The 22274-nt window shown below is 46.6% G+C and overlaps 1 protein-coding gene across 2 annotated transcripts; it reads left to right on the top strand.

Moving 5' to 3' along the window:
* Nucleotides 1–2227: 2227 nt before the first annotated feature.
* Znf473 (zinc finger protein 473) lies at nucleotides 2228–14446 on the top strand. 2 transcript variants are annotated; one of them, XM_060379808.1, is made up of 4 exons: nucleotides 2228–3035; nucleotides 6524–6656; nucleotides 8860–8952; nucleotides 11196–14446. In XM_060379808.1, the coding sequence occupies exons 1-4, from the start codon at nucleotides 3027–3029 to the stop codon at nucleotides 13799–13801; spliced, it is 2841 nt and encodes a 946-aa protein (XP_060235791.1). In that variant the 5' UTR covers nucleotides 2228–3026; the 3' UTR covers nucleotides 13802–14446. The 2 variants fall into 2 exon arrangements, with proteins under 2 accessions (XP_060235791.1, XP_021489588.2); XM_021633913.2 differs by having other exon boundaries at nucleotides 8863–8952.
* Nucleotides 14447–22274: the final 7828 nt, after the last annotated feature.

Genomic DNA, 22274 nt, shown 5'->3' on the forward strand with positions numbered 1-22274 from the left:
TGCCTCCCAGGTGCTGGGGTCACAGGTATGTGCCGCTGCTCCTGACTTGACTGAGAATGCATTGCATTCGCCTTATGTAAAGCAAATACTAAGTAACTGGACAACCCAGCATAGAATTATTTCCCAAGATTGGAAGGGTTTGGTAACAGCTCTGCTAGAGGCTGGCCAGCAGTTACAATGGTTAACATGGTGGAGAGAAGAAGCTGTAAATACTGAGCAGTGAAATAGAACAAGGAGAACGGATATTGTCAAAGATCAGTTGCTTGGTGAAGGATGGTACTCTGATATACAAAAACAGATGAAATTTGATGAAGCTGTTATAGAAGACTGCTGCTTGGTGGCTTTAAGAGTTTGGGATAGGGTTGGAGAGATGGCTCAGAGATAAGAGCACTGGCTGTTCTTCCGAAGGTCCTGAGTTCAATTACCAGCAACCACATGGTGGCTCACAACCATCTATAATGAGATCTCATGTCCTCTTCTGGCATACAGACAAACAGGCAGAATAAGGTAGAAATAATAAGAAATAAATAAATCTTAAAAAAAAGGAGTTTGGGATAAAGTTGAAGAGTTTGGGAAAAGATTCACCTCATTTACTAAGATTGAACAGGGCTCTGGGCAAGCCATCGAATTTCTTGCAAAGATTGGTTTCAGCTGTGAACAAGGCTGTATCAGACCCTGACTAGAGGCAGGTGTTGGTAGAGAAGTTTTCGTTTGAGAATTCGAATACTGAATATAAAAAAAGATAGACCATTAAAGGCAAGGGCAGTGCCAATGGATAAGTGGATAAGGGACGTGACTGATATTTGTTCTCATGAGCATCATATTAATATCATAGGAGAAGCTATTGCTAAAGGTCTGTATCAATTTCATTTACAAAGAAGTTGTGACCAAGCCATTAAAAGCCTCAGATCTCAAAATGCCCAGTGTGTTAACTGTGGGAAAAACAGTACTTTCTTAATAGAGAAGTGAATAAGCTGTTTCTCCCAGCAATGGGTTTTCAAAAAGAACTCCGAGGCTTCCTGGAGTTTGCAGACATGGTGATGAGGGATACCTTTGGACCAATGAGTGCAGGTCCAAGAGGGCTATCCAAGGCAATTTCTTGCCCTCAGGAAATAAAATGGGGGCCTAACAGCTTGGAGGAGGGTGGGAGGACAGCAAAAAAAACAAAACAAAAAACAAGTTGTTTCCCGTTTGTCAACAAGCAGGCAAAAAACAAACAAACAAACAAAAACTTCAGCTGAGTATTGCTGACCTCATGTATGCTGCTGTAGGCAGTGAGTGCTACTCTAGACTTGGCCACAGATAAATCTCTTACCCAATCCCCAAAATTCAATAATACAAAATAACCATTGGAGTTTTGGGGACAGTAGAGATGATCTTGAAGTAGATTAACTTTTCAAAGATTCATTGTGCATCTAGGAATTATAGATGGGGGAATTAAAGGAGAAGTTAAAATGATGGCCAATGTAAGAAAAGGGGTGGAAATTAATGCAGACAACATGATGGCACAGCTGCTATTGTTTCCCTACATTTAGGGGCAAAGCCGCTCCAGTAGAAAGAAAAGGAAGTACTGGAAAACATGTGTTTTGGCAAACAGTGGTTAATGATTAAAAGCCAAAATTAAAATTTCAAGTAAATGGTATTGAAATAGAAAGTTTGTGGATACAGGAGGTGATGTGGCTATCATTTCCTCAAAATACTGGAATTCAGAATGGCCACTTCAGAAGATATATACACAGTTTTTAGGGCTTGGGAAAATTATCTCAAATAAAACAAATTACCTGATGGGTTAAATGTGTGTGGAACCAGAGGTCAAATGGGAAGGTTAAGACTCTGTGTGGCTGGCATTGCCATAATTTTATTGCTAAGGGATCTTTTATGACAATGCGGCACTCAGATCAATATTCCTGTTTCACAGAAAAGTCTGTCAGATCTTCTGGGCCTCATGGCCAAAGACGAATGTCCCAGTCACACAGAGAAACCCTGGGTTACTGGGTTACTGTCCAGGTAGCATCTGCTTGTTTGTTTGTTTTTGTTTTTGTTTTTAGTTTTGGAAACTGCTTGCTCCGCACGTCCTGTTTACTCAGGCAGAATTTACCCTTCTTGGGTGTCTGATGGGGTTGAAGACTAGATAGTAGTAGTTTTACAGTTTTCCTGGTTATTAGATTCAGAAAGATTAAAGACATAAATGCTTAAGTTGTTTAGGCTAAATACAAATGAACTGGAAATTGTGAATATAGTTTTCACCTTATTCTTCTCATAATTGTTCATATTGTATATAGTTTATTAATGTTAAAGAAAAATCTGTTTATTGGACTAGAAGGGGGAGATGTGTGAATGTGCGTCTCTGTGTTTTGAACTGTTGACGGTAGACAGACAGAGAGCTACTAAATACTAGCCCAGTCTTTGTATTGTTATTTCCATGGCCCACCACCGGTCTCATATTTTGTAAGTATTTGTCCTTCCTCACTTGTCTATTTGGCTGTAATAAAGAGCTGACAGCTAATAACTGGGCAGAGTGGAGGGTGGAACTTCCTGGAAAGATAGGAGCTCTGGGAAAGAAACCAAGGGCATGAGTGGGACACAGAGGTTAAAGGACACAAGAGTGGAGCAGAGATAGAGCTGGCCATGTGGTGGGACGTAATGCCAGGACTAGTTGGGTCAAGCCAGAAAGCTTGCTGTGAACCTGCCCAGCTAAAATGCCCAAGCTTTAAAATACCAAAAAGCCTCTGTGTCAGTATTTTTACTGCTGGCAGAAATGGTTGTGAGTTGTTCTGCAGGTTCTGAAGCATGATGGAATTTTAGGGGTGGGGATCGTTTCAGTAAATACAGTTGCCACTGTGATTCCTACAGCAGGCTCATGGTGTCTTTCTATTTGTGGTATTTTGGAGACACAGTCAGCATGAACAGGAAGTCAGCCATAGAAGGATGGGAGACTTTCTCTTAGCTCTTCTGCAGCAATGCTAGCTGGAAACATGGAGAGGAAGGAGGAAGAACTCTAAAAAGGTCACTCAAATCAGGCAGCTATGGCTGAGGTAAGTCTCTTTGTCTTAACGGAATCACTCCCAAAGGAAATCCAGCATTCCTTTGTTTCATGTTCACTGTGATTCCCAAGCAGTCTTTCGAGGGGGAGAGATGGCTTAATATGGGATCTCACTCTGTAACTCAAGATGGCCTTGAATTCAGATGTTATGTCTAAATCTCCTGTATACAGGAAACACCTGGGGCAGGGGGAGAGCCAGATGGTACCAAAAGGATACAAGAGTCACATCCAGAATATAGGGTCTTTTAGTCAGTGTGATGGTTTGAATGAGAATGGGCCCCATAGTCTCATGTTTGAATCATGTTCCAGGTTAGTAGAACAATTTGGAAAGGATTAGAAGGTGTGGCCCTGCTGAAGAAGGGATTTTTAAGATTTCAAAAACTTCCCACTATCCCCAATGTGCCCTCTGCCTCCTGCTTGAGGTTTGAGATGGGAGCTCTCAGCTGTTGCTACTGATAACCCTTCACTCCACGGCCATGGATTCCAACCCTTTGGAATAGTAAACCCAATTAACTGTTTTGTTTTGTTTTTTTTTTTTTTTTGTAAGTTGTCATGGTAATGGCATTTTATCACAGCAATAGAAAAGTAGCTTAGAAAGCATGGAAAAACCAGGTGCAGCCAGACCAGATGCCTGTTAATTCATATGAGCCAGATGCAGGGCATAGGCCTTCTGAAACTTGAGCTATAGAAACAGCAGCTAGTTAGTACCTCCATATCAGTGGTTCTCGACCTTCCTAACGCTACGACCCTTTAATACAGTTCCTGATGTGGTGACCCCCAACTATAAAATTATCTTCATTGCTACTTCATAAACATAATTTTGCTACTGTATGAATCATAATGTAAATATCTGTGTTTACCGGTGGTCTTAAATAAGTTGGACAACCCCCAGAAGGGTCGTGACCCACGGGTTGAGAACCACTGCTCTAGATACATTTTAAAGGTTTATTTTTATTTTTTCTGTATACTCTGCCCACATGTGTAAGACCTGGGGACTCACAGCTCAGGAGTTCAAGATTGCGCCCTTCCCCAGAAACCCCCACAAACCACGACTCGATGCAAAAGCAAGAGGTTTATTTTAACCATTGCGCAATGGGGTCACCCCTGCTGGTCAGCAGAGTGGCACCAGGAGACAAAGGCCTTTAGGTTTTTAAAAGAAAAATTGCGGGAAATTTGAAGTTGCAGTTTTGGCAATTTAGGATTGGATGAGGAAGCTATAAAGTAAGATAATTGGTTAGTCTTAGGTGCTCAAGCTTGGCCAGTCCTGCCAAGTATGGATGCAGCTGCAATTGAAGGTGAGATGGTTAGCTCATCCTTGAAGACTGGGGCTTCGGACTTTTGGCTGGAAGTCAGGAGCTACTCAGAAGAAGGATTGAGGCCGTCTGGGTTGGTTGCTAAGAAACACTATCTCAAAGACAAGGGTCTGGTCCTTCTTTTTGCTGAGTGAAGGTCATTGCTTGCTTGCTTTTTTTCTATCTGTCCTCACAGATAGGGTCACATTTCTCCGTTCTCTGGAAAGGTACTAAGAGGCTTTAGCTTAACCTGGACCTAAAACTCAAAACTTTAGAACACATACAGTTACAAAGTTAGTCTAACCCTTTCACATGTATGTATGTGTACCACGTGTGTTTGGCACCTTCACAGATCAGTAGGGATATAACACTCACAGTTCCAGCCACCATGGTGGTGCTGTTGCCCAAATGTGGCTCCTCTGCAAGAGCAGTAAATGTTCTCAATCACTGGCTAGGGCTTCAGCCCCAGACCTGTATAGTTTCAATTTTAGGGTGTAGTTGTGTGTGAGACAGAGTTTCACTGTGCAGTCCTGGCTAACCTGGAACTTACTAATTAGAACAGGCTGGCCTTGGTCTAGAGAGATGGCTCAGAGGTTAAGAGCAATGGCTGGAAAAAAAAAAAGCATTGGCTGTTTGTCCAAAGATCCTGTGCCCCCCCCCCTTTTTTTCCTTCTAATGTTTCTTTTTTTCTACAAACAAACTGTGCTAGCTTGGGCAACACTTCTATCTAGTCTTGGGGCCACTTGTATTTATTCTTCACTACATTGTGGGTTCTTCTTTTTCCCACCCTTCATCCATTTGGGTTCACCAGATAACACTAGGTAGGAGAGAAAAAAGATAGAGGGGGAGAGAGAGAGAGAGAGAGAGAGAGAGAGAGAGAGAGAGAGAGAGAGAGAGAGAGAATCCTTGAATCTAATTTCTTTTTTTTTTAAGATTTATTTATTTTATGTATATGAGTGTTCTATCTGCATTTACACCTGCTAGAAGGGGGAATCAGTTCACATTATAGATGGTTGTGAGCCACCATATGGTTGCTGGGAATTGAAGAGCAGACAGTGCCCTTAGCTACTGAGCTGTCTCCCCAGCCCTGAATCTGATTTCTTTTCCAACCTTTTCTCCCGGTTTCCAGCCCCAGCCTTCAGCGTTCTCCCCAGCCATTCCTCCCTCAAGTTCCCGAGCCGCGTGCTTAAACAGTCCCTTCTCCCAGTTGTCCCGATACTAGCAGCTCCAAACTATAACAACTGTTGCAGCCTATCTGCTCAGCCCAGCTTCTCCTGATTCAGCTATCTCCCAACAATGTCTTCTGCCCCAGCCGCCTTCTCACTCCACTAGCTTAACTCTTTCTCAGCCTCAGCTGGCTTTTTTATATTCTCTCCTGTTTCTAGAAACCCAAGCGGTAACCAGCACTGAAGGTCATAGGGTCAAGCAGTTCTAATGGCTAAGAATTCTTAAAGGGCCAGTTGACTAGCAACTGGGTAATCCTTTAATGGGCCAGGCACACAAGATAAATCATATTACATTTCTGTGTTTGGAAATTTCCACAAAGAAGACAAAGCCAAGTGTGGTGGTTTGTGCTTATAATCCCAGCACCCAGGAGGTTAGGGCAGGAAGACTGCTGTGAGTCTAGCCTGAGTTACAGAGTAAGATGCTGTCTCTAAACAACAATAAAAAACAAAAGCAAAAATTTAAAACAGTTTCATTTTTTGGCCAGGTGCGGTGGCTGGCACACGCCTTTAATCTCAGCACTTGGGAGGCAGAGGCAGGTGGATCTTTAGGAATTCCAGGTTAGCCTGGTCCAAAGAGTTAGTTCCAAAAGAATCAGGGATTCCCTATCTCAGAAAACAAAACAAACAAAAAACTTTATTATTATTATTTTACTTTTTTTCCCCTCTCTACATAGCCCTGGTTGTCTTGGAACTTTCTGGGTGGCCCAGGCAAGCCTTGAACTCCCAGAGATCCATCTAACACTACCTCTCAAGTGCTGTGATTAAAGGCAATGCCACCACACCTGGCTCTTTAAAATCTTGAACTAAGAAGTAGATGAATTTTAGTGTCGGCAGACCTGTGTTTCATCCTGTGTGACTTACATTCTGTCACTTAACCAAGACCCTGTGTCTTTACCTAAAAGGTGAGTCCCGCTGAGGGCTCATGGTGGCCCCTGAGTGATTGACAGTGTGCTTCATTTCAGGAGTTTGTCACCCTCAAAGATGTAGCCATGGACTTCACCTTGGAAGACTGGGAAGAGCTGGAGCTAGAGCTGGGCCAGGGAGACCTGTTCTGGGATGCAACCCCGAGCACCTGCCAGGACCTTCTCTTGTTCAGTAAGTGTCACTCTGCTCTGGGGTCCTGTTCCTGCCCCGCTCTGTGCTGTGTCACCCACAGGACGCTGGCAGAGCTGTCATCTAGCACACAATGCACAGGGTGCCTGCTCTGGGTTCAGCCCCATTAGAACACACTATCCCCAACCAAGGCTGAATTCTTTTGCGGCTCCAACATGGTTATCCATGCTGTGTCATCTGGAATGGGAGCATCATGGTGTGCGGACCTGTGACCTGTTCGTTTCACCCGGTGTTCCAGTAGGCACTGTGGGGCCTGGTGAGCCATGTTAAGCTATGGAAGTCTCTGTGCTTACGCCCCACCCTGTGTGTGGTGAACCTGCAGAGCCCTCCTGCCCAGCCCCCCAGCTGGGCCCTTTTTGCCATGCATTCTGAAACAGAACTGCAGAGAGGAAAAGTCCTAGCTGTGCTCCCCCCCCCCCCAGTACCCAGCTTAGTCTCACTAGGAGCACTAGAGGGCGCAGCACAACATCGGAAACTCACTGTAATGGAGGGACACAGCACAGACTGTCAGAATACGAGCTTGCAGGGCCCTCAGTGAAGTAACATGGATGCTCCGACTCTCCAGCACGGCAGGCTTGCTGGCTAGTCTCCTGTCACCTTGACACCAGCTGGAGTCATGGGAAGAGGGATCCTCAGTTGAGAAATGCTCCTTTCAGGCGAGACTGTGGTGCATTTTCTTTTTTCTTTTTTTTTTTTTCAAGACAGGGTTTCTCTGTGTAGCCTTGACTGTCCTGGGCTCACTTTGTAGACCAGGCTGGTCTCAAACTCACAGAGATCAACCTGCCTCTGCCTCCTGAATGCTGGGATTACAGGTGTGTGGACCGCATCCGGCTGGTGAATTTTCTTAATTAATTATTGACAGGGGAGGGCCCAGCTCACCAAGGGTGGTGTCACTCCTGCTGGGGCTGGTGGTGCTGGGTGCTGTAAGAAACCAGGATGAAGAAGCCATGAGAGCAAGCAACATTTCTCCATGGCTTCTGCATTAGCTCCTGTCCTGGATTCCCTCAGTGAAGGAATGTGATCTGAGAGTTATAAGCTGAAATAAACCCTTTTCTTCCCAAGTTGCTTTTGGTCATGGTGTTTTATCACAGCAGTACTTCTTCCTAAGTCAGGAAGTGAGCTGGTACTTGCTCAAGGGACCCTGCTTCCTGAGTCTCAGAAAGAAGGCAGGACTTCAGTGTAAACCATGCTGGTACAGGAGCATTCTCAGCACTCAGCTGTGCCAGCATGGGTTCTGCTCCCTGGTGGAGTGGTCAAGACTGCCAAATCCACCTTCTTACTCATGGTAAGAAGGCAGAGGGCCTTTACCCCAGATGTTGGTAATCATGTGGGATGATCGAAGAAAGAGGGTCACTCCAGGATGAAATAAGGTCTTGCAGGCAGCAGGTTGGTCCAGCCTCTGATGGACTGAACTCCAAACATCCATGGAGAAGTGTATTTATTGATTGTTACACAAAAGCCATTTTTAGGGCAAAACAAGTTCCTCATACCAAAACCCAGATCTAATCTGCTCTGCGTGTTTTTTGAAGGAGGGCCTCACCATTGCAGTTCCGGTCGGTGTGATGCCGCTTGAAGCACTCCATTACACAAGATGTGCCAGGTGTTCCAGAGATGTCTTTTGACTGGGGTCATGCAAAGGCTGTAAAGCTCCTTCAGAAAAACAACTCTGTAGATAACAGAAAGCAATCACTGCTTCCTACAATGATCTCTTCAAGGTCTAAGTGCTTCCAGAAAACTGCTTCATTCTGATGTTCACACCAGATGGAATGACGCTACTGAGTTTCCCACCACACTCAGTGCACACCTGCGCGGCGTCCCGTCCAGCCCCCAGCTCCCACGTGCTGCCCCTCATCTCAGTGCAGCTTCTGTGCTTCCTCCGCTCTTTTGTTTCCAGGAAACAACAGTACTTTATCCCAATGTTAAACAAAGAGAAAGAGAGTGTGGTGGGACCCTCTCACGTGGGACTTTTTGCACTGGGCAGCCATTCCTCCCTGCCATGCGGTCTGCAGCTACAGAAACAACTCAGGCCTTACATAAGTCTCTTTCAGTTCTTAAGCTGCAGCCCACAGTAAGAAGTGCATTGACCTCAGCTCCTACACAGATCTGAATGATGCAGAGGCCAGAAAGACTTTGTTGAGCACTGATGCCCTCCAGACCTTCTGATGACAGGACTGTTCTTTCTCAGCAGACCCCCCACGACCCAGCCTGGTTTCCCAACCAGATATCAGGGAAGAGCTGGAAGCGATAGTCAGAGGAGGCCCAGAAGCCAGCAGTACTGGTGAGTGGGAGAAGGGGCCTGGTGCACTCTCCATTATCAGCTTCTGACTGAGACCCTGCCCAGCCCCTAGCTTGTCTGTCTACACATCTTGACGCTCAGCCTCAACCATTTGTCAGTTGTCCTTATGTCTCTCCTCTGCCTTCAGAACAGGCATCTTGGTGCCTCTCCAGAGCAATTTTACTTCCAGGCTTGGCAAGGGGATGCTTTCTACTCCCAAGTCACTTTATGCACCCCCATGCCTGGTGGCCTCTGAGCATGTGTGCATCTGGCTTACCTCTTCTACTTCTTTCTGGCTCAGGCACAGCCACATTTGAGAGTAAGTCAAGCCCCAAACCTGATGCTGCCAGGCACAGCTGCTCTATCATTTCTACTGCTAGGCAGTCTCTACAGCATGCAATGGCCTGATGGAACTGTTTGCAATAGGAGAAAAGAGGGAGGGACTATACCGGGGCATGGGAGATTTCATGCAGTATTCCTCTGTCACCATTAAGGAGACTCGGAACCAGAGAGCACAGGCCTAGCTCCTCCCATCCAGACAATCCGAAGCCCTGTTCCTTGCTTACTGGGAGGTCATTATTGTGAGCTCTGTGCAGCCTCCTTCCTTGTGCTACAACGTAGGCACGTACTCCCCAGATCTGAGTTCCCTTCTGCCACTTTATCATAGACAACTCCAAGCATAGGCAGCCAAACATGCACATGCTCACTTGTGCAAGTATGTATGTGCAGGTCTCCAATAGCAACAGCTGTGCTTCGCTATCACTCATGCTTTTCCCTGCTGCAACATGATGCCGCTATAATGAAAAGTCCTTAGCTGACTGACCTCTGTATTCCCAGGACCCCTTATCATTCATAACACAAGAGGGGCCTAATACTTGTTGGTTGATATGCTCTATGCAGGGGAACAATGTGAGCACAGAGGAAATTAGAGACTAGTGTAGGCTGAGAGCAACATGGAGATAGTGCAGTGCAAGAGATAGCTTTGAAAGCTGTTATTTGTAAGGGTCATGCACAGTCCAAGAGGCACTGATCAGTCTCTGAGATGCTCACTCAATGAGGAGGCACCAAACCATAGAAGGTACTGATATGGAGGACGGTGATGATGGCACAAGAGGTTAGGAGAGGGGCAACAGCAGCATGGACACAGCAATGAAAGATCCTAAGAGCACATGCTACGGTGGTCAGGAATATGGGTTAGATAAGGACAAAACTTGTTGTGCCACTTCCTTAACTATGGCAAATGAGGTATCCATCTTGGGCAGGGCTCATGTGCTTCAAGGACGCACCCCACAAATGCAAATTGTCCCTGACCTGTGATCATCTTCTGTGGCTGTGTGCGTGTTCTGGTTGACACTGAAGACAGTGGAGGATCCACAGTAGAGCTCATCACCTGGGTTGAACAGCTCAGCTGTGGAGAGCTTCCAGGATGGGACATTTATGGCAGAATGAGGTGTGGGATGGTCAGGGAAGTCTTAACCTGGGGAAGTAATGCTCGACTAGGCATTAAAGGATGCAGGGGTCTTACCTAGAAGGGTATTTGAATCCAAGGAACTAGTTACAGCCCTGAGAAGGGAGATCTGCATGGCTGCCATGGGGCCATCACATGGTATGCTGAGCTGATGTGCTGCTTTTAGTCTCTTTTCCAGGCAAGATACCCTGGAAGGGTGTAATCAGTAATGCAGTCAACCCTCTTTATTATACAGCCCCCCAGGGATAGTATGGAAAAATGGACAAAGAGATGGAAGGTTAACAAGAACCCAGGACCAGATTTTTTAGTTGATGATGATGGAGTCAGGAAAAGAAGGGGGTTGAGACAATTCCAGGGTGGTCAGAAAGAAATTAGTGTCTGAGCCAGGGTAAAGGGTTGGCCCCATGAAAAACAGGATGCAGGTGGAAGATCTTCCAGTCACCAAGGACCCAGGATGTCTTGAGTAAGAGCTCAATACTGTGTGGTATAGAGAACGGAGGAGAAAGAAGGCATACCTGGAAGATGTTTCAGTGAACTTAGTTTCATGGTTATGATGATCATGGCCAAGGCTCTCTTCTCTGCTGAATCCTTGCAGGCTCTCAGCTCCCTGTGTGACCTTTTCATTTCTTACTTTCTGCCATTTCCAGATGGGACACCACTGACAGACACATACTTAACACACTTTTCTCATGTCTATGTTTCAGCCCACAGCATGGTTGTCCCACTGACCCAGGGAACAGAAAGCATTTGTACACTTCTCTCTTCTCTTCTCTTTCAGAAGTGATTGACACCAAGAACGCTGCTTTGCAACAGGGCTTCTCAGAAGATGCCCTATCCCAGATTATGGAGACATTTTCCAAGGAGGAACTCAAATTTGAAGGCTGTATAGGTGAGAACTGGTTAGATAGTTTTTTAGAAGAGCTAGAAAGTCTTCCAAGATCTGATATTACCAACAAGGAAAGCCCCACAGATTACAAGAGTCCTGAATTCAAGAGCTGCTTCAGTCCTGGGCCTCTCTTTTCCACAAGAGAAGATGCTGTGATGTCTGATATTCCTGAAAAGAAACTCACACCAGAGATACCGAAGGAATCCAAGAGTGACTTGAGCCATCAGGACCCTGTCCTGGGAGAGGAGATGCTCTATAAGTGTGATGAGTGTGAGAAAAGCTTCAGCCAGAGTTACCACCTCATCCAGCACTGGATTAACCATGTGAGGGAGAAGCCTCCTTCAAGGCAAGAGCAGGAGCAGGGGCTCAGCAAGGGTGCTGTTCTTCTCATGAACCCAGTGACTCAAACAAGCTACAAGTCTTTCATGTGTGAGGAATGTGGGAAGAGGTTTAGTCAGAATATGTACCTTCAGTGGCATCAGAAAATTCACACTGGAGAAAAACTCTGTAAAACGCAAAATGATAACCTAGACCAGCCACTTAAGAGTCAAAGTGGTAAGCCCCAAAAGCTGCAGCAGAGTAAAGGTGCTGACTCAGCAAAAGTATGTACCACTCAAGGTTGGGACCAAGAAAAACCATCTACTAGTAAAAGTAGTGACCCAGAAAAACTGTGTAAGAGTCAGTGTGCTGACACTCCATCCATTCTTCATCCACAGCCTATTAAACATCAGAAAACTACAAATACTAAGTCCTACAGATGTAAGAAATGTGGGAAGGCATTCAGCCAGGCCTTTCATCTAGCTGGACACCAGAAAGTCCATACTCAGAAACTCTACAAATGTGCTGTATGCCCTGAAATCTTCAATTTACGGAAATATTTCTTGCAGCATCAAAAAACTCACTTTGTGAAAACTGTCTTTGAATGTCAAGAATGTAGAAAGATCTTTAGTCAGAGGTCATTGCTTATTGAGCACCAGGCTGTTCATACAGGAGAGAAGCCACACAAGTGTAATGAATGTGGTAAAGCTTTCAACCATTCCTCCACCCTGAAGACCCACCAAAGGGTTCACAGTGGAGAGAAGCCTTACAAATGCAGTGAGTGTGGGAAAGCCTTCTGTCGGAGCACACACCTTAGTGAGCACCAGCGAATCCACTCAGGCTACAGGCCCTACCAGTGTTCATCTTGTGTCAAGAGGTTTAGCCGCCCCTCTCACTTGAGTCGACATCAGCTGAGCCATGCCACAGAGAAGCTCTTTGACTGTGCTGAATGCAAGGAGACCTTCAGCCATGAAGAACAGCTACTGCAGCACCATAAGGCCCACAGCATCGAGACCCAGTATGAATGTAAGCAGTGTGGAGAACGCTTCATTTGCAGCTCAACTCTGAAGTGCCACCTGAGCATTCACACCAGAGAAAACATAACTGAGAAAGATTTGAGTTGGAACTCAAGGCACACTGAGAAACGCTTTAAGTGTGACAAGTGTGGAAAAGCCTTCATCCAGAGCAAGAACCTAGGGAAGTATGAGAAGATTCATACCAAGGTGACAGCCTGTGAGTGCAGTCTACTTGGGGAAACCTGTGACCAGAGTGTGCAGCTCATTTGCCGTCAGAGCACCCATGCTGATGTGGAGCCAGGTGAATGCCCTGAGCCTGAGAAACCCACGGATAACACCTCTGTCGCTGAACACCAGCCTTCCCAAAGTGAGTGCCCCTTTAAATGTAACAAATGTGACAGGACCTTTAGCCAGAGTGCCCACCTTTTGAAACATGAGTTAATTCACACTGAAGAGAAGCCATTTAAATGCAATGAATGTGACAGAGCCTTCAAGCAGAGTAACTACCTTATTCAGCACCAGAGAACTCATGCCATAAAGAAGCACTTTGAGTGCAGTGAGTGTGGGAAGACATTTCATCAGAGCTCCTGCCTTTCTAAGCATCAGAAAATTCACGCAGGGGAGAAGCCCTTTAAATGTGGTGACTGTGGGAAATCCTTCCTTTTGGGTGCCCAACTCATCCGACACCGGAGAATTCACACTGGGGAAAAACCTTATGTTTGTCAAGAATGTGGGAGGGCCTTTGGCCAGAGCTCAGGCCTTTCTCTTCACCGTAGAGTTCACACTGGTGAGAAGCCATACACATGTAGCAAGTGTGGGAAAGCCTTCTCCCAGAAAGCGAATCAGATGAAGCATGAGAGGATTCACAATGGAGAAAAGCCGTATGCCTGTGACGTGTGTGGTAAAGCCTTTGGCGTCAGCACCCATCTCAGTCAACACCAGAGAATTCACACCCAAGAGAAACCATATTGTCAAGATTGTCACAAAGCCTTTTACAGCTATTCTGCTCTTAGCAAACATGAGCAACTCCACAGCTGTAAGGTAACAGGTGGCACCGCTGAGAGCCACTTGGTGCCAGCAGAGTCCCACACTTCTGAAGGCATTCATGTCAAGCCAGCCATTGCAACCAACACATTGCAGACCTCCCCTCCTGATAAGTCCTAATAAAAATCGACAAGACAAATTATACAGGCTCGTTCCATGCAGACCAGCAATTTTCAGCTCTCCTGATGTTGTGACCTTAGTTCCTCATGTTGTGGTAACTCCAACCATAAAAATCATTTCATTGCTACTTCATAACTGTGATTTTGCTACTGTTATGAATTGTAAAGTTTTCCGGTGGTCTTAGGAGACCTTTTGGATCCAGAGGGGGTTAAGACCCAGAGGTTGAGAAGCGCTGAATCTGAAGCTGTGCAATGTCAGCATTCAGGGGTAGACTTTGGGGCCAGTCCACCTGAGCCGAACTCCAGTTCTGTCATCCTAAGTAGCCTTGTGAAAGTCATAACATTTTTCCAGTACTTCAGTTTCCTCATCTATAAAATGGGCATAAAATTCACATCCCTCAGGGCTGTGGTGAGAATTAAATAAATCTCAAGCACTTTATACCTGGAACATGCATAGTTCACTGATGATGAACTATGGATGAGTGTCTAACTATAAAGCATGAACACACTTAGATTGAAGATGAAAACTTGTGAACCATTCACTGTGGCTAATGTTCATTGTAGCATATATAGCTTTTAAGATTTTCCCATTTACCAGTTTTTGCTCAACTCCCTACTCTTTTTAAATACCTGGCATTTTCCTTTCCCTCCATCTCTTCTCTGTTCTAGATTTATTTTTTTTTTTGTCACATGTAAATTCATAAAGTAACTTTCTAATTGTAAATTGCTAAAACTTTTCTCAAATTCCAAGCTTGGAACTCGGGGTATCCTCTTTACATGCCACCTTTTCTTATAACCTCCCTCCATTTGTTCTATGTATACACGAACCAAGTTTGTCGTGAAATGAATGCCTGCAGACATCTTGCCCCCTGCTTGAGCCTTCCTCACAGCAGGGGGAGTTAGGAGACTGCCTTATGCTAACGCATAAGCATGCACGGGAGACACCGCTGGTGGAAGCTGTGTGACAGCGTTTGCAGGCATGTTGGCCACGTTGCTGGGCAGGCATTCTGCTAGGCTGCAGATCAGGTAAATTAATAGGACTGCCCTTACTCCCAGCCTTTCTGGAACAAGAAACAAACAGGACCCAGGCACAGGATTTTCTCATCTGACAGGTGCCATCCTAAAAATACTTCCTTTATGTCACCGAAGTTCTTAGGCCGCCAAGGATTGGTCACCCAGAGGGCAAGGGTCCTTGTTGGGACTCTTAGCTTATCTAAGCCCTTCCTACTAGAAACCTCATGGACACTGTTCCATGGTGCCTCCTTGTCAGCCCGAGGGCTTTGTGTTCTACCTACTGAGCAGCCCCATCATATACTAAGCACAGAAGAATCTTATGGGCATGGACAATTAATACCACATTTGGGATGCTTAAAATAGCGGTGTATGTGCCCTTGTTTTTTAATTTTAAAAGTATGAAACAAGATCTTTTTTTTTCTTCAGGTTTAATGACCATCGTTATTACCATAAATAAATCATTTCTGCCCACTGAAGTCTGCTCATGCAGATTATCAGGTCACCTCCAATCCAAAACATTGTTAATCAAAGTTTTCTGCACCCCAGCCTTTCACAAAACTGATCTCAGTAATAAAAATAGCAAGATGATATATACCCTTGGCTATCCTGGAACTCACTGTCTAGTTTCAGGCCTGCCTCCCAAGGCCTCCTACTGTGATGAAGGTGTGCACCACTATGCCCAGCCTCCTTTTTTTTTTTTTTTTTAAGATTTGTACCTTCTTGGGGTCCTCCGGCTGGGACTGTATTTGATATGGGAACCTAGCTGACCTTTGGGTCTAGGCTAGAATGTTGAGCATCCTCTTCAAACAGAGCTTAATTTACAGCATGCCATCCATCGCTGCCCTCTGGGACTAGCGACTCTAAGAAACTGACAGGCTGTTTACACAGAGTATAGGCAGACTGTCTAAAGACAGGGACACCCACACTGGTGGGGTCTTGTTGTTGTTGCTTTAAAGGATGCTATTGTTGGAAAGAGCTCTTGGAAGGATACAAGTTGTCTCCAGCACTTAAGTCTGGTGGCGCACAGCCTCCTGTCACTCCTCCTCTAGGGGATCCCACACCTGGCCTCTTAGGGAGCTGTCCTCAGGTGCCTGTACCCACTCACAGGCATGCATGAATACACAATACAGGAGATACTTTAAAGAAGTGCTCAGTCAGCAGGGCAAAGCACACCTGTGATCCCAGCACTCAGGGAAGCAGAAGCAGGCAGATTGCAGTGAGTTCAAGGCCAGCCTGGTCTACAAAGCAAGTCCAGGACAGCCAAGGCTACACAGAGAAACCCTGTCTCAAAAACAAAACAAAACAAAAGTGCTCAGTCAGTTTGGGCCCCAGTGATACGACCAGAAGTCTATGCAAGTTGTTGGCCAGGGTGGGAGTGGGGCTTGGGCACTTGTTTCTCTGATTTATGTTTTGATCATAGTGTTGGCTCTTCTGCTCGTCACAGTTCTACACATTTGACAAGCTGCTGGCCAGCCAGCATTCCTGCTCACATGCTGGGGAGATGGGGATTGTCTCCATGAAAAGTTCCAGTTGGAGGGAAACAAAGTGAGGTCAGATTTGTGTTACAGAGGAAAGAAAAGAAGGCAGTGGGGCATGGAGTGTGAATACGTCCTGTTCTGGCCACTCTAACAACCAACCATACACTTGGTGGTTTATACGCAGGACCATCTCCCACAGTGCTGGAGGCTAGAAGACCAAAACCAAGGTTTGGGCAAACTTGGTGTCTGAGAGGATCTGTTTCCCCAGTTCATAGGTGGCACCTCCTGCCAGTGATGAATGCAAACTCCTAAGGCTCACCTCATCAAGTCCTCACATCTGTCATGGTGTGTGTTAGGTTTCCAAGTAGGAGCTTGGGGACACATTCACGTCCTAGCTGATGTGGAAAGCATAAGGGAAATGAGTGCTAGGGAAAGGCCAGTCTGAGAAGTTGATTTAGTTTCAACCTTATGGCCATGTGGGCAGAGAACATCAGGTCAATGTGCAAATCTGGGAAAGCCCGATGCATTTGCAGGGATGAGATGCTTTCTGTGTGAGTTTCTTAGTTGCTAGGACATAAACCTAAAAAAGTGGGTGGGCACCTTGCTACCGTGAAGGGAAATCCTACCCCCAGCATGAACCTATGGGGCCAGAGAGATTGCTTAGAGGTTAAGAGCCATCTAGTCAATCCCCAGCACCCACATCAGGTGGCTCACAACCACCTGGAAGTCCAGTTTCAGGCGGTGGAAACCCTCCGCTGACCTCCATAAGCACCCACACCCCGAACACACATAAATAAGAAAGATTTTAAAAATAAACCTAAGCGGAAATGAGGTAGTGCTGTGTGAGCAGAGCCCCGACAGGAGCCGCAAACACTGCGTCCCTGCTCCCAGGGCAGCTTTCTCACTGTCAGCCAACATTTCCCTTCAAGCACAGCGCTCTAGGAAATCGCCATTGAACGAGCCCCTGGAAAACAAACAGGATGTAGTGACACAACACCTGGAAGCCAGAGAATCAGAAGGTCAAGGTCAGGGCTGGGGAGGCGGCTGAAGGGAGTGCTGAGACTCTGACTCTGAGGAATCCTCCCCACAAAGGGACAATGGAAGAAAGGGTTTTTACCACGTTCCTAACTGGGAATAGGGTGAGATGTGTAGCTGAGCAGGCGGAAGCAGTGACTTGGAGAGCTCACATTCAGCACTGACGCCCAATGCAAACGTGGGTGATGACAGGAACTGCTGCGGGTACAGCAAGATGAAGCCACTCGCCATCTGTGCACACACCTGCACGTGCACAAACACAGATAAATGTAATTGAAAATAAACATGTACAGTAAAGGACTAGTTATAATTTTAAAAAAGGGAGAGGAAGACAGGCCAGCCAGGGGTCCAACAAGCCCGTACAGAAAGCCCTGACCTATGAAAACCCACAGAAGGCAGGGAACCCCATGATTAGAAGTTCGGTGAGGGGTGTGGTGGTACACACCTCTAATTCTTGCAATGAGACTGAGATAGGAGGCCTGCCAGAGCTACAGAGCAAAACACTTTTGAAACACGTAGAAAAGGTGAGTCAGCCTTCCCGGGCAGGGTTCAGCCAATGCCAGGAGGTTCTGGTAGTTTGCTCCTGGCCAGGCTCCATCTGGCCCCACTCCTCCATGGTGAAGCCATCCACCACATCCTTGCAGGTCAACTGTGCAAAGGTGGACCAGCAAAGAAAAGCCAGCGTCTTACCAGCGCCGCAGACATTTCCCTGTGTCTTTCCTGCCCTCTGCTGGAAGGCCTGTGTAATGCACTAATTTCTCTTCCTCCACCTTTCTTCTTCCTCCACCTCCTTCTTTTTGGAAATGGTCTCACTATATAGCATTAGCTGACCAAATTCAAAATGATCCACCTGTCCCTACCTCTTGAACACTGGAATCAAAGGTGTGTACCACCATGGGCCTCACTTCTTGGTACTCATTTACTGACTGAAAATTATCACAATAAATACATGATTGGATAAGGTGCTAGTCCCACTCGTGAGCTGAGCTTGTGTGGTGTGTACATGGCAGCTGTAAGACACACAGACATGCTACACCCACTGTGTGCAGGATATGTGACGAAGTCCTGAACTCTCCTAGACCGGATCTCTGATTCCATTCCAAGACCCTGGTGGACACAAACATCCTACTCCCACTTCCTGGGTGACCTCAAGTCTGCTGGACTTTGTCCTGAGGGCTCCTCTCAGAGCATGCTGAGCCTGTCCTCCCAAGTCCCTACAGTTCCCAGCAATAAAGGTTTCCCCCTCACTATGGCCCTTCCCTAAAGGGGGAAGGATAAAAGAATGTCACATTGAATATGGACACTATTCATTGAGGGCTAGAGGGTCACCTAGACCAAGGGAGCCCAAACTCATTTCTCTTGGTTCTAAGACCCTGGCCTGGGAGACAGGGTCTGGTGTGTTCCAGGCTCGTCACAATTGACGGTGTGTTCAGATTACTTTGAAATTTTGATCCTCCTCGCCTCCACCTTCCAAGTGCTTCATCTACAGGCTTGCACCTCCACACCCTATTTACACAGTGCCGGGGTGAACCCACAGTTTCCCAAATGCTATGCATGCACTCTGCCACCCAGCCCCTTGATTTTATGTAGGTCCTGGGACTGGAACTCGGATCCTCAAGCTTGCAAAGTGAGGACTTTACTGACTGAGCTATTTCCCTTGCCTGACCTCGAAGTGATCCTTTCCTGGCCACCTTCCACGCACTGGGATTCCAAGTGACACCAGCACCCTGGCTTATTCCACCCGGGGAATGGAACCCGGAGCTTTGTGCATGAAGGTGGACATTCTACCAACACTATACTTTACTGGGATAGCTGTAAGGTTGTCTAGGGTCCTCCTTTCCTTTCTTCTTCCTCTCCACAACCTCCCCACTGAAGTTTAGCCATTGTCCTCACTTCATGGGAATTTCCTGGGGACATGAATAATGGATAATTAAATTGTGCTGACATTATGTGATGAGGGCTTGTGGGGAGCACAGTCTGGGATGGGGAGACAGACAGTTATTAAAGAATTACAACATGGCAATTATCACAGCTTTGGTGCCGGCATCTCGGGGGCTCCTGTGGGAACCCAGGGAGGCAAGGCCAACTCCCACGGGGCTGGGTGGGAGTGGGAAGAATCTGGCTTTAAGAGAATCTAAAAAACTTTAAAAAATAAAATAAATTAAAATAAAAAAAGAACCTAAGGTGTCTTTACAGCCTGGTGAGGCAGGGCATGCATGCCTTGCATCCCGGCTCTCAGGAGGCTCAGGCCTCAGCCACATAGTGAGTTTAAATCCTGCACAGTGAGCTAGCTTCTAGCTAGCCTGTGTTACAGAGTGAGTCCCAGACCACTGGGGGACAGTGCAGGACTCAACAAAACCAGGGATGAGAGAGCTGGCTCAGCTGTTCCAGGCACTGGACTACTCCTGAAGAGTTCAAATCCCAGGATACACACTGGGCATCTCAAAAGCAACCTATGACTTCAGCTCCATGGGGTTTGATGCAGTGTCTTCTGGCCTTTCCAGACACCTGTGCACCCATGAGTGCATGAACGCACAAACATAAACATACAACACACACTGCATGTTTTTGTAGTTATATTTATGTACAGAGAACTCAGCAATGCACATTTAACCAGTTTACTGCTCGAAGGACGGGTGCTCTCGTAGTTGCGATGTCCCCTTCCCCAGCAGCTTTCTTCTCAGCGCGGGCCAGTGGCCTCTGCTTCTTCTCCTGCTTTGTCTCTGGCCTGTACTTGTGGGCAAGCTGAAGCAGCTGGGTAGCTGTTTGGCAGCCCAGGGCCTGGGTGAGCTGGTTAATGTCGGGAGGTACTTGAGCCGCTTATAGAGGATGGCCCTTTGCCGCTGCAGCTAATGTAGCAGGGCCATTTGGGCTAGATATCCTGCCCAATGCCAAAATTCTTGGGCTTTTTCTCAAATGATTGACCACCTTTTTGGCCTCCTGTTTCTTCACGATGGCAGGGGCCAGGGCCACCTTCTTCCCCTTGACCTTCTTCCCTTTGGGCATCTTGCTGGGCTAGAGGACCACACACTCAAATTTTTGATATTTGTTTTTAAACGTGGAAACAAAACCAGAGGGCTGGTGAAATGGTCTAGTGGGTTGATAGTCTGAGTTCCATCCCTGGTACCCATGAGGTGAAAAGGAAGAACTGACTCCCTGAGCTGGCTAAGACGAGGGAGTGGACTGTTCATGTCCCAGTTTCTAATGCTAGCAGGCTCGTCGGGTCTGCAGAGCAGAGGCGGGTGTTTCTGCTTTCCTGTGCCTCCTTACAGTGAGAGGTAGACACACAGTCCTGGATAGTTATGGAAAAGGTAGAGTTTACAAAGGGTTTATAAATCTTATAGTTTATGAACCTGTAGGACTGTCATATTGCACATATGGCCTGACTCCAAGAGGCCAAGAAGGGAAGAAATACATTTTAAAGTTGCAAAGCAAGGTCCCTAGTGATCTTCTGTGACTCCTAAACATGGTACCCAACTCCCCTGACTTCACATAATGCTATGATTTGCTTGAATGAAGGCCAGGGAGTATAATGGCTGCCGGTTTTTCATGCTGCAGCCACCATTCCCAGGCCAATCTCTGGAATTTCCTCCTTCACTGTTTCCTATTGTGCCTCCTTTCTCTGGTATTTTCTCTGTTCTAAGGGATCCTACAGTAATTCATTCAAACCCCAGAGTCATGGGAACCCTGGGGGTGGGCCTTTGGTGTTGTCATTGCGTTTTTTTCTATACCCATGCATAATGAGTAACTAGGCCCGGGAGAGCAGCCCAGCCTGCCCTGGGTGACACTGGGCTGCGCAGAACAGCGTCACCCAGCAGTGCCTGGCCTTGAAAGGCCATTTTGTAAAGCAGTTGGTTTGGCACAGCTGGTACAACTCAGGCTTGTTCTGGAAGCAAAGACCCTCCATCTGCCAGCACAGGAGGCACAAGGTTGTCATATGTATCTATGGATGGATATATGTGTGTGTGTGTATTGGTATAAATATCAATTCATGCTTGGTGGTGGTGCACGCCTTTAATCCCAGCATTTAGGAGGCTGAGGCAGTCGGATCTCTTAAGTTGGAGGCCAGCATGGTGTAAAGTGAGTTCCAGGGCTACCCAGAGAAACCCTGAGGCTTGATTGGTAGAGTACTTGCTTGACACACAAAGCCCTGGGTTCGATGCCCAAGCAACGCATAAACTGGGTGTGCACCGTATCATCCCAACACTTGAGAGGTGGAGGAAGGAGGATTAGGAGCTCAAGGTTATCCTCCGCTACATATTGAGTTCGAGGCTAGCCTAGACTACATAAGAACCTTTTCATGAAAAAAGTTATTACCAACCCCGATCCTAAGCTCAAGGCTGTAGTCACGCGAGACAAGGCAGAATATTGGTTCCCACCTCCCTGCAGCCTACTAGCTTACAACTAGTTTCAAGCTCTCGGCTTGAAACTCCCACCTACCTCCACCATCTATGGCAAAGTGTGCAAACTGCATTCAGGAACTTTCCCAGAATTACTGGGTCGAAGCCCAAAGTTCAGTCCAACCGCTAGTCTGAGAGTCACAGGGCTCTATAATGGCAAGCTGCACTGAAAGCTTTAATCAGAAGTTGAGGTCGATACACACCTGTTTTCCAGTCTTCAGCAAAACTGCTCCAAGTTCACTAATACTTGCTCAAGAGCAAAGACTTCTGGGAAATGTAGTTTCCAGGGCCAAGAGGTCCTGAACTGTGTGAACTTTATCCCTCAATTCCTTTCGCTTGCTTTTTCTTCCTTCCCTCCAGTGTCTCCCTCCGTTCCACCTTCCTTGTCTCCTATTTCCTTCTGTCTTTCCTTTTGTTTCTTTTTATTTCTTTAAAATGGTTTTATTTTATACTTGCTGCTGCTCAGCTCTTTTCTCCACTTACACAGTCCGGGAGCTCATCCAGGGGGCGGTGCCTGCTACCCGCAGTGGGCAATTCTTCACACCTC

Source organism: Meriones unguiculatus, chromosome 1 (genome assembly GCF_030254825.1).
Source record: "Meriones unguiculatus strain TT.TT164.6M chromosome 1, Bangor_MerUng_6.1, whole genome shotgun sequence".
Classification (NCBI taxonomy): Eukaryota; Metazoa; Chordata; class Mammalia; order Rodentia; family Muridae; genus Meriones; species Meriones unguiculatus.